This window comes from Simochromis diagramma, unplaced genomic scaffold (genome assembly GCF_900408965.1).
Source record: "Simochromis diagramma unplaced genomic scaffold, fSimDia1.1 OVJJ01000024.1, whole genome shotgun sequence".
NCBI lineage: Eukaryota > Metazoa > Chordata > Actinopteri > Cichliformes > Cichlidae > Simochromis > Simochromis diagramma.
Genome location: NW_024387332.1, coordinates 1,029,347 through 1,042,328, shown reverse-complemented (window position 1 = coordinate 1,042,328; position 12,982 = coordinate 1,029,347). Strand labels below are relative to the sequence as shown.

The 12,982-nt window shown below is 46.6% G+C and overlaps 1 protein-coding gene across 2 annotated transcripts in view; it reads left to right on the top strand.

The window, feature by feature from the left end:
- The window catches only part of LOC120718025 (alpha-2-macroglobulin), a 93,612-nt gene that overhangs the window by 75,178 nt on the left and 5,452 nt on the right, over positions 1-12,982 (top strand). Inside the window, exons 27-29 of one of the 2 annotated variants that reach the window (XM_040006331.1) lie at positions 6,327-6,483; positions 7,184-7,258; positions 7,757-7,920. In XM_040006331.1, the coding sequence (XP_039862265.1) occupies positions 6,327-6,483; positions 7,184-7,258; positions 7,757-7,920 (396 nt within the window). Of the gene's footprint in view, positions 1-6,326; positions 6,484-7,183; positions 7,259-7,756; positions 7,923-12,982 lie in introns of both variants that reach the window. The other variant, XM_040006332.1, reaches the window with a different exon arrangement.

Genomic DNA, 12,982 nt, shown 5'->3' with positions numbered 1-12,982 from the left:
GCCGAGTGTGACGCAGCGGGAATGAGGATCAGCACCTCCAAATCTGAGGCCATGGTTCTCAGCCGGAAAAGGGTGGAGTGCCCACTCCGGGTCGGGGATGAGTTCCTGCCCCAAGTGGAGGAGTTCAAGTATCTCGGGGTCTTGTTCGCGAGTGATGGGAGAAGGGAGCCGGAGATCGACAGACGGATTGGGGCTGCGGCTGCAGTAATGCGGACGCTGCACCGGTCAGTCGTGGTGAAGAGGGAGCTGAGTGTAAAAGCGAAGCTCTCAATTTACCGGTCGATCTACGTCCCTACCCTCACCTATGGCCACGAGCTGTGGGTAGTGACCGAAAGAACGAGATCGCGGATACAAGCGGCGGAAATGAGCTTCCTCCGAAGGGTGGCTGGCCTCTCCCTTAGAGATAGGGTGAGAAGTTCGGCCATCCGGGAGGGGCTCAGAGTAGAGCAGCTGCTGCTCCACATCGAAAGGAGCCAGCTGAGGTGGTTCGGGCATCTGGCAAGGATGCCCCCTGGGCGCCTCCTGGGCGAGGTGTTCCAGGCACGTCCCACCGGGAGGAGGCCCCGGGGCAGACCCAGGACACGCTGGAGAGATTATATCTCTCGGCTGGCCTGGGAACGCCTTGGTATTCCCCCGGACAAGCTGGAGGAGGTGGCTGGGGAGAGGGAGGTCTGGACCTCTTTGCTTAGGCTGCTACCCCCGCGACCCGACCTCGGATAAGCGGATGAAGATGGATGGATGGAAAAAAAATCTGCCATTTGGAACAAATGAAAATTCTCCAGTTTGAAGATGGACTGTCTAAAAACAAGTTCCTATATCTCACTGAAATGTTACTCTGTAGCTGATTGTGCCTTGTTTTAACTGTAATGAGATACTTTGACTAGAAAAAAGACAAATGTACTTGGTAAGATTTGGAGTTTTTGCAGTGTGCCACCAGCTGTATGCCAGATTGTCTGGATTTTAGATTTGAGTGTTTTAGAAAACGCAAGACAGAACCAGGAAGGGTTAAGAAAATGCGATTTGACCAAGCACATGGATATAGGGTGATGCAGAGTTGAAATGGATGCAAGAAGAAAATGTCACTGATAACCTGCAGTCCAGTTGGAGACAGTTAGTAGGAAAGCTGTTTATAATTGTAGGGACTTACAACATTAAGCCCTTAGTCTTAATGTCCTAGACACCTACCTGTCCAAATAAATGGCCTGAGAGATTAGACTAGAAATTTGAGTTTGTTAACACGGACTGGCCGGGAGAAGTATGAACTAGGGCTGGGCGATATGGCCTAAAATTCATATCTCGATATTCTTTAGCTGGATGGCGATATACAATATATCTCGATATTTTTGTTAAGCCATAAAGTAAGAACAAAAAGAGAGTTCTTAGTCACACTATGTCCCAGATGTCACACAGGCAGTTTTATTAACATACAGCATAGATGTACATGAAAAAATTACTCATAAATAAATTATGAGCATTTATTAAATAATAATTCTCCATAAATAAAATAAAACAATGTTGTTTTTGTGCATAACAAAAAGCTCACAACTGTGCAGTCAAAATGTAAACTAACAGACGCTGAGCATAATAACAGAGCAGCTGCTCTGTTCCCAACTTCTACTGCGTGACCGACAGCCTGGAGTTTGAAATCCGCTTCGTAACCACGTCTCTGAACAGGTGCCATTTGTGGTCCTTATACACACACAATACGGTAATATTACGTATTACTCTGCAGGGCTCCTGACTACGGTAGCCGTAATGCTCCGACAATCCATCAAGCGGTGCGGCTTCGTAGCTTACCAAAGCATTTTTGACAGATTGCTGAGCGCCGTGTACCACATAAAATCGGTTCACGGTCAGTAAACACAACCAGAACTCATAAATAAGGCACACAGTCGATTTTTGAGAAAATGAAAGGATTTTAGTGTAAGGTTATAGTCCGAAAAATATGGTATATGAGTTTTGTAAGGTAGTTTGTTTCGGGGCAGGAGGCTGGAGACTTCGCAGTCTGGGATGCAGCACACAGTTTCTCACACTCTTCATTTTGCTGTTGTAAATGGTGAAAATGCAAGTTGTGCTAGCTGCATGGCATCAACATGTTAACGAGGTAACTGCTAATGCTAACCGCAACGCTAACGCGTTGACGCCGTGCAGCCCCACGCATGGGGCGATCCGCGGTAACTCGTTAACGGAGATTTGTCGCGTTAATACAGTTATGCCATTAACGTCATTTTAACGAGAGTAACGCTGCAGCACTAAAATAGTAATCTCTACCGAGCAGCTCCTCTTTGATAGCTGCCGTGTCCGTCCTGTCGTTGCCTGCAGGTGAAGCGATGGGGGAGGGGAGTTGAGTTCAGTGAAGGAGAGGCGAGACAGAGTAACGCAGCGTAGAGACAAAAGTGGACGAAAGAGAGGCAAACTTGTGGCTCCACAATTATAGTAGACTATATCGATATAAACAATATTGTCACGTCTCTTATCTCGTATAAAAATATATCGATATATTTAAAAACTCGATATATCGCCCAGCCCTAGTATGAACAGATCAGAAGCATATGGAGCCTGGATTTGGTGTTAAGTGGAGAAAATTCCAGCAAAAATTAGATGACTGCTATGTAGCATTAGAAAAGAGATGAATCATGGCTGTGTGTTCAGGGTAAGCTAAAGGGAATGGCACCAAGAGACAGTTGAAATCGGATTATTACCTTGCCGATATTTTGTTTCTTGTGCACACATTAAATACACATAGAAGGCCAGGGAAGGAGGAATTTGGGTGCCGTTGCTGAAGCTGTCACCCAAACTTGCCAACGGGAGTTGGAGTTGAGTTTTGCAGATGTGAAAACGGAAACAAGCTCTGGAAATTGTCTAATTGCGCAGTGCTGAGGCTAGAGCTTGTTTGGCATTGGTGAAGCGAGAACTGCTGGTTGGTAGAAGCCGGGCGTAATGTAGGATCAGTGAATTCTGCTTTTATACGAGTATTTCCAGGACGGCGAGGATGACTGAATCAGATTATGCTGCGGACAATCGAAATAATTGAAAGCAAGCAACGACATGAACGTGACAAGACGTGGACGAGATTGGACAAAGGCATCTGCAAAGGAGAAGGATGTAGAATGAGAGAGATTTAAAGTAAGCGGCATTAATGCTGATTGTCCTGGAAAAGGTGATTGGACGAGACCAGTAATGACACAAACAGCTTGTCAGTGCGGGAAAGTGGGAGTGAGAAAGCTGAGATTTAGCCGGCAGCACCTGGGAGATGTCAGACCAAAGGTCTTTCTTATTGAACTTGCATATAAACTCTCTCAGTATGTGACAAAATTCTGATGTCAGTGAGTCTTATAGTTTACAGTCGATGTCATCGATCGTGTAGACTAATCTTCGCAGCGCTCGTCGTGGGCTGTCTGGTGTTTGTTTCGCTGCCTTTGTGAGGACACGGAGCAAACTGCCTCATAACCATTTAATCTTAAAACTCAGTCCTAATGCTGGAACCAATGAGAGCAAGCCAAAAGGCTCTTCTACAAAACATGATCACAGATGTGCACGATAGTTAGTTTATTTTTATCTAATCATAATTGTTCTTTTTGTTTTCTGGTTTCCTGTGATCGATGACGTCAGTCGCTCGCTCGTGTTTGGATGAGCTGATATCCATCATTTGTCCAAAATTTGGTGAACACATGCAGCGACGACGCACACATGTTCACGGAGTCCTTCCAGCCTCCTTTTCAAAGCACCAAACGCTTTATTTGTATTATTTAATTTATATATAAACTCTCCAAACTGAATCTCCAAACGTTGATTCTGTTCATCTGGACGAAGCGTTTTGTGGGAGAAACGTTTCGTCATCATCAGGTGACTTCTTCAGTCGCAGCTGACTGCAGGCTTCAGTCTTATAAACAGCACATTGATTTACTTACCTGGATGATTGAGCATCAAGACATAACAAACTGAAGTAAAACTGTTGTGTAAATATTTTGTAAACAGTTCTAATCTCAGCCTCTGTCTCAACTGTGTTTACTTTGCATCTGCACGGCAACAACATTGTGATGACCTATAAATACTGACATAACAAAGAAGACATTGGTGCTGCGGTTGCATCAGCACTTATAGAAGCATTCAAACATTTATCCAGAGCTTTGCTGTTGAACTGAATATTTTCAGCTCAATTCGAACACTTGATGTGACGAGAACACAAAGCACACGCAGTGGGAGGTAGACGTGTGCGCGCGCACACACACGCGCGCTGCATGTCCTCTCTGGTGTTTGGCACCAGCAAGCGTCCTAATAATTTACTTTATGAGGAACCTGCCAGAAAATATTAATATTTTCATTTAATGGGCTTAAAGCACAGTGCCTCAGGGGATTTAACAAATCTACTGCTGTTTTGAAAGGGTGCTGGGCAGTTTGGCACTTGCTGTGTGTGTGTGTGTGTGTGTGTGTGTGTGTGTGTGTGTGTGGGTGTGTTTTTGCATTTTGGAAAAACTAGGCCTCTCAAGTGTTCAGTTACATTAGAATTTCAGAAGAAAACTGGATGAAAATTGTCCAAATCACTTAAAATAACAACAGTTTCTGTGAATGCGTTGATGTAAAACCTTCACCCAAGCGTCGACGCTGCAGTCCTCCACATGTTTATATGAACAAACAGCACCATGTGAAAGGAGTTTCCTATGGAGACAAAGTCACACAGAATTATCACTGGATCCTGCACCTCCCTCAGTGTGACAGCTTTTAAGCCTCTTACCTCCTGGTTTCTTTTTGTTTTTGGTTCTGTGGCTTTCAGACTCGTCTCTCGTCAGCTCTGCTGTCACACAGAGCAGAAAGCTTCACTATAAACACTCTGATAAACCTGCTGTAGCCACCTGCAGACATGTTGAGACCGGCACATCTGTATACAGGAACATGACCAAATGACTCGTGTGTGGGATGTGTCCTGCTGTGAAATGGATGTAGCCACCACAGAGACGCCCAACAGTTGGCAAAGTCTCGACCTGCGCGTTCTCTCTGCGGCCGGTCCTACAATTTTATTTTCAGCCGTAAGACACTGATAGGGTATTGTTGTCACCCCTGCTACAGACGTACTACCAATCTTAGACAAGTTTGAATCCCAGTGACCTCGACATCAAGGTCAGAGGTAAAGTTTCCTGAAGTTCTTGGGAATGCAGCGATTCATACCATGGCTGTATCAAACTGGGAGGCTGACAGGTAGCACTGGGGGCCACCAGTATGTCTGTCATACGTGCACACACGTTCTGACTGGACTGCACAAGGTGTGCCCTATAAAGCATGCCTTGCTTTAATTGTCTCTCTGGTCACCAATGGGGACCATTACTCAAAAAACAAACATCAGACTGTTTACACTTTATTTAACAATAAAGATATCAGGAAGGTTCCCCTGAGCTTACAGATCCTTCTCTCATGGACTTTGACACAGTGAGACTTCCTTTGTGCATCTCCTGCTAGTTTACCCATCCTACACCATCACCCCCAGCACTGGTGAATGGCAGTTTCTCACATTCAGCTTTGCAGAGCCAGAACCACCAGGCTAGAAGGGGAGTGTCGGTGCACAGTCATCATCAGATCTCTACGGAGATGCTGAATCGGGTTAAAGTCTGGGCTCTGGCTGGGCCAGAACATTCACAGTGGTCCCTTTGGTATTTGCACTGTGTGCTCAGGGTCTGTTCTGCTGGAAGATGAAACTGAGGGTCCAGAGCGCTATGGAGCAGGTTATCATCGAGGATGTCTCCGTACGTGTTCATCTTTAAATAAATAAAGACTGTAACCTGACAGAATGTGGAACAAATGAAGGTCTGTCGATGTTTCTGGATGCATTGTGTACTTTAACAACAGATGTAGGTTTTAAGTGACTGTCTTAGGACCAGGGAGCTCCAAACATCTTTATATGCAGTCTGTGTTGGCAGCTAGAGCATGAAATGGTTAAAGAGCTGGGTATGTTTCTGAGGATCTGTAGCAGCTAAAGGAGTGGAGAGTGAGTGTTAATCTGACAGCAACACAGCTCCCGTGGCCTCCCTGTGGTGTTGGTAACTGTATGACACTGAAAGTCAGAAATGTATATCTCAACGTTTTCAGCTTGATGGACTTTCATCGTGGTCTAGTGGTCAGAGTAATTAAACAGTTAGCCTTTTGGGCTCCTGAAAATACAGCACTCGTATACACAATGAATTCTGCTGTATCACCAATGAGCTCAGAGGATGATTGCTGCAGACGAGTCCTGTGAAGCTGTTATGTAATTGTCCTGAAACTGGGGTCATGTTGGGGTTACTAATACGAATCGACGATTAGATTGGTTTTCTAAAGTGTGCGTGTCTTTCTAGGCTGACCTCCTTCGTGATGAAGTCCTTTGGTGGTGCACGGCCGTACATCTACGTGCAGCCCGAGCACATTACAGAAGCCTGGAGGTGGCTGTCTAAACACCAGCGGCCTGATGGCTGCATCAGATCAGTTGGAAAGCTCTTTCACAATGGCATGAAGGTAACAATCACTCTCTTTAAATTGAGCTTTCTTATCAGCAGCTGTTGGTGCTTTAAATGTTCAGCTTTAGATAAATCTCTCCTGCAAGATAAAAGCACAAAATGAACTCTGTATTAGAAGTGATTTACATAGAAGTTTCAGAGGAGATGGCCTATAGCCTGCAGGCTACACACACACACACACACACACACACACACACACACACACACACACACACACACACACACACACACACACACACACACACACACACACAGGAAATATCCTAAACTATCCAATGACTTTCCAGCTTCTCCTAAAGCACCACAGGCCTCATCAGCTGCATGTTTCAGGAGCCTAGCTTTGGTCTGCCTCTGAAATGTGTCTGCTGTGCACCAAAAATCAGTGTCTTCTGCACAGCAGTAGGAACGTTAGAAAACACAGTTCCAGTCTGGGCGTTTGGCACTGGTAGAAAACCAAAAGTTGAATCCTGTGACTAACAGCAGGTTACACAGCCCCTGCTGAGTGTTCGGGCTCTCGTGTCACTGGACATGCATGCGCTGCCTCGTGGAGCATCACACAGTTTAAAGGAGCCTCATTTTTGTTTTTTCTGTCACATTTCTGTGGATGATCACATTAAACAGTGTGGTGATAGAGACACATTACAAAAGAATGCTCTGTGGTTGTTTTGTGAGCATACGGTGTTGTCATGTTTCCACAGGGAGGAGTGAGTGACGACGTGTCCCTGACTGCCTACATCACTGCTGCCATGCTGGAGCTTGACGCCAATGTTACAGTAAGTCTCACTTCACTTTTGAAAATCAGGTCATTTACCGATTTAAAACAGTTCCTGTAACACGACGGTTTCTCAGCAATACTAATCAGGTCAAACTGGTCGTGTGCATTTCTGTCGACCATCGTAGCTTTAGGTGTAGATGCTAGCGTTAGTGTCTCAGTGTCACATTTAGCCACTGTCATACCGTTCTACATCATGAGATAACTGGTTTATCTTGTATACAGATTAAACCTCAAATTACACTTTTTAAGCTGCTGTATCTGCCCTACAGTTCCTGATTGTCTGCAAGCTGCTTTGCAGCCCAGTTTTACAGCTCCGCCTCCTCTTCATCCTGTTTCTGTCACATCTGCTCTCTCTGTGCCATACGCTGTGTGGAAGAGCAGAGCTAGCAAATGAATGAAAGCTACACGACAGCGGTCCTGAATAACACGCGTGATTTTACTCTGAGCACTTCCTGCAGTCTGTCCCATACGTGTGCTCATGTCTGCCGTGTGACAGGATCCCGTGGTACACAACAGCCTGACCTGTCTGAAGGCTGCAGCGGCTGGCCAGCTCGATAACCTGTACACCACTGCCCTGCTGTCCTACACCTTCACTCTGGCTGGAGACGAGGAGATGAGGAGCAAACTCATCACCCTTCTTCATGAGAAATCGAACACACACGGTGAGGCTGACACTGATCCAACTCTATGATGCAATAAACTGTGTTCCTCCGTCTGAGGAAGAACGAGTCTTTGCTTCCTTAACTCAGTAAATGGATCTTTTTGGCTGAAACAAAGAGAGAACGCAGCGTCATCGTCATGTCACTCGACTTCAGTTAAGTCTAAAACTTGGAAATCATTGTTTGATCCTCGCTTACAAAGAAGTCTTTCATTTTTAAATGTCTGTCTGATGGTTTAATTTTAATGTGAGAGAAAGAACGTCAACCAAATATCCAGAAAAACACATTACTTACAAGTTATAAATTAAATTGCTGTTATGGAGTGAAATAAGTATTGGATCCACAAGTGAAACATGACTTCGTGCTTGGTGGAGAAAGCCTTGTTGGCGAGCACGGTGGTAAGACGTCATGGGGTTTGCACACATCTCAGGGCGGATCGTGGTCCACTCCTCTTTACAGGAACTCTGAATCCTTCAGGTGTCTCGGCTGCTGTTTGCTCAGCTTCATCTCCCTCCACAGATTTTCTACAGGACTGAGATCTGGACACTGGCTTCATCTTTAGCCTCTCCTTTGTTACCTTGGTGACATGTTTTGGGTCACTGACGTGCTGCAAGACTCGTCCACAACCCGTCTTCAGTGTTCTGGCTAAAGGAAGGAGTCGGTCCCTCAGTGTGATGAAGCCATGCTGTGGCCTTATAGCATCTTCTCCCAGGCCTGAATTATTTAGATGTTCATTGGCAAACTTAAGTCGGGCTCTGCAAGATTTCATGTCACCATGACATGGTTCTACCAGTGCTGACCTGTGGTCCTAACTGCCTTCAGATCATTGAAAACCCTCCTTCCTCATCCTCGCTCCATGAGGCCAGATGGAGCTCCAGACTGAGGGTGATTGATGGTCGTTTTACATTTTGTATATTTCTGAATAATCGCACTAGTTGACCGTGGCTGATGGTCTGGTAGCTCGTACAGCTTTGTGCAGGTCTACAGTCTGTCCTTGAAGTTCTTTAACAGCTCTTTGGTCTTTTTCTGGATTTTTGGTTGATATTCTGACTCTGAATTAAAATGAACTGTCTCCATTTTTATGGTGTTATTTCTTTGTAAGTGTGAAAGCTTACAAATTGAGCAGGGCATCGTATAATTGTTTGCCTGATAGAAGTGTTTGTGTCGTGTGCTGTGCGTGCTCTCACAGTGCTGGAATAACTGTTGTGAGCATCTGAAGACAGGCTTGTTGAGACAGACAGCAGGAATTAGCCTCTCAGTCGAAACAAGCTACCTTGGGTTAGTCTGCAGTTAGAAAATACTAGGGCTGCCACAAACGATTATTTTGATAGTCGACTAGTCACCGATTATTTTTGCGATTAGTCGACTAATCAGATCATCATCCATTGGACGTAAAACTACAGCTTATTGCACCAGCAGCATCTGCTCTTATATAACTATCATTAGCTTACAGCTTTAAGTGTTTAAGGTATGTGCTAACTAAAAATAAAGACAAGATGATGGTTTATTAAACTTTAATGAAGTTTGCAGATTGTTTCGGTGAAGTTTAATAAACTCCTTGCTATCTAAACTATAACAGGACACCAGAGTAAATTCTGAGCATTTCACACTTCTGATGATCAGCTGTCTGCTTGATGTTTATTCAGCTGTGTAAAAACTATAACTTTAATCTCAGCCAAACCGATTTAAATCAAATCAAATCAAATCACTTTTATTGTCACATCACATGTGCAGGCACATTGGCACAGCACATGCAAGTGAAATTCTTGTGTGCGAGCCCCACAAGCAACAGAGATGTGCAAACACAACAACACAAACGAGCAAAATACAAGAATGGCCGACCTGAAACTAATAAATATATGTACAATATATAATAGTGTATGCATTTCTGGATGTGTATACTAAATATTTTCCTACGTGTGTGTGTGTGTGTGTGTGTGTGTGTGTGTGTGTGTGTGTATACACATTTTTACAAATTAAATGGTAAAAAAAAATATAATAATAATAATAAAATATATAAAATATACAGAGTTGAATATGTGCAAAACAAGTGGCATTTATATACAGTGTGGAGTGCATAATGTTGAAGTTCCAGTAGTGAAGCTGAGGTGTCTATGAAGTGTTCAGCAGTCTGATGGCCTGGTGGAAGAAGCTGTCTCTCAGTCTGCTGGTACGGGACCGGATGCTGCAGAACCTCCTTCCTGATGGAAGCAGTCTGAACAGTTTATGGCTGGGGTGACTGGAGTCCTTGATGATCCTCCCCGCTTTCCTCAGGCAGCGCTTCCTGTAGATGTCTTGGAGGGAGGGAAGCTCACCTCCAATTATCCGTTCAGAGCACCGCACTACTCGCTGGAGAGCTTTGCAGTTGTAGGCGGTGCTGTTGCCATACCAGGTGGTGATGCATCCAGTGAGGATGCTCTCAATGGCACAGTGATAGAAGGTCCTGAGGATGCGGGGGCTCATGCCGAATCTTTTCAGTCTCCTGAGAAAGAAGAGGCGCTGCTGCGCCTTCTTCACTGTTTTGTTTGTGTGTACTGACCACGTAAGATCCTCAGCCAGATGTACTCCAAGGAACCGGAAGCTGCTCACTCTCTCCACAGCAGCGCCGTTGATGGTGATGGGGGTGTGTACTTCTCTGCACCTCCGGAAGTCCACTATCAACTCCTTTGTCTTTGCGACGTTGAGGGTGAGATGGTTGTCTTGACACCAGTGGGTCAGGGCACTGACCTCCTCCCTGTAAGCCGTCTCATCACCGTTGGTGATAAGACCTACCACTGTAGTGTCGTCCGCAAACTTCGCAATGATGTTGGAGCTGTTAGTGGCTGTGCAGTCGTAGGTGTAGAGTGAGTACAGGAGAGGGCTCAGTACACACCCCTGTGGAGCACCAGTGTTCAGTGTGATGGGGGATGAGGTGATGCTGCCCAGTCTGACCACTTGGCGTCTGTCAGACAGGAAGCTAAGGATCCAGCTGCAGAGGGAGCTGCTCAGTCCTAGATCCTGCAGTTTCCTGTCCAGCTTCGAGGGAACGATGGTATTGAATGCTGAGCTGTAATCTACAAACAGCATCCTCACATACGTGTCTCTCTTCTCCAGGTGTGACAGGGCAGTGTGTAGTGTCAGGGCTATGGCATCATCAGTGGACCTGTTGTGGCGGTATGCAAACTGTAGAGGGTCCAGTGAGTCAGGTAGTGCAGAGCAGATGAAGTCCCTGACCAGCTTCTCGAAGCATTTGCTTACGATGGGGGTCAGGGCTACAGGTCGCCAGTCGTTCAATGAGGAGATGGTGGAGGATTTGGGTACAGGGACGATGGTGGCCATTTTGAAGCAGGCTGGGACTACAGACAGAGAGAGGGAAAGGTTGAAGATGTGCGTGAACACTCCAGCCAGCTGAGCCGCGCATGACTTGAGGACGCGGCCGGGAATCCCGTCCGGACCAGTAGCTTTGCGTGCGTTCACCTTCCTGAAGCACTTCCGCACATCCTCCTCAGACACAGTGTGCGCACTGACGTCATCCGCGGTGCGCACACTGTCCGGTCTCATGGTGTTCGCTGTGTCGAATCTAGCGTAGAATACGTTTAGATCCTCACACAGAGAGGCCGTGGTCTGCGGTGTGCTGGTTTTCCCTCTAAAGTCTGTGATCGTGTTTAGTCCCTGCCACATACTCCGAGGGTTGTCAAACTGTTGCTCCACCCTGTCCCTGTACTCACGTTTGGCTGCTTTGATCGTCTTCCGGAGTTGGTAATGTGCGTGTTTGTAGTCCGATGTGTTCGCGGAGGCAAAGGCGGTGCTCCGTGCCGCCAGTGCCGCGCGAACATCTCCGTTAATCCAGGGTTTTTGATTTGGGAAGGATTTGACTGTTCTGGATGGGACGACATCTTCCACGCATTTCCTGATAAATCCACAGACTGAGTCTGTGTATTCATCAATGTCTCTGGCGGCCACGTGAAACATTTCCCAGTCCGCGTGATCAAAACAGTCCCGCAGCGCAGACTCCGATTGGTCCGTCCAACAGTGCACCGCCCTCCGGGTTGGAGCTTCCTGTTTCAGCTTCTGCCTGTAGGCGGGCAGGAGCAGGATAGAGCAGTGATCTGATTGGCCGAATGGGGCGCGGGGGAGGGCTTTGTACGCATCCCGGAAAGAGGTGTAACAGTGGTCGAGTAGCCGGTTTCCACGTGTGTTGAAAAGGATGTGTTGATGGAGTTTTGGTGAGACTTTCTTCAGGTTTCCCTTATTAAAGTCTCCGGCTGTGATAAACGCTGCCTCTGGGTGTGCGGTTTCCTCGCTGCTGATCGCGCTGTACAGCTCCCTGAGTGCACGGACAGTGTCGGCTTGTGGGGGAATGTAAACAGCCGTAATAATCACTGCTGTAAATTCCCTCGGTAGCCAGAATGGCCGGCACTTAATCATCAGGTACTCCAGGTCCGGTGAGCAGAAGGATTTGACCGGGTGCACGTTCGCATAATCACACCAGCTGTTGTTGATCATGAAACACACACCACAGCCTCTGCTTTTCCCAGTAAGATCCTGTGACCTGTCCGCGCGGTGCACAGAGAACCCCGGCAGTTGTATTGCGGAGTCCGGTACTTTGTCCGATAGCCAGGTTTCTGTGAGGCAGATCACGCAGCAGTCCCGCATCTCTCGCTGGAATGAGATCCGTGCCCGAAGCTCGCACAGCTTGTTCTCCAGAGACTGCATATTAGCCAGTAATAAACTGGGTAACGGTGGTCTGTAAGTGCGCCGTCTCAGTCGAACCAGAACGCCAGATCTTCTCCCTCTGCGTCGGCGTTTGCGGCCTCCAGGGCCAGAGAACAAAGGCGTCTCAGGTGAGATGAATGTGGGGTCTGCAAACGGAGCGTCCGTGTTGCAAAACTTGAACTCCGGAAAGTTATAAGAAAGACCGTCTTTTATGTCCAGTAAGGTTTGTCGGTCGTACACAAGGAGACAAGTGCTGCTCGTGAAAAAATAAAGGAAAAGTAAAATTAAACACAGAAGAAAGCCGTTGCTTGGGGGAGCTCGCGACGAGGCTGCCATACTCGGCGCCATCTTGTTAAACTTGTTACTCA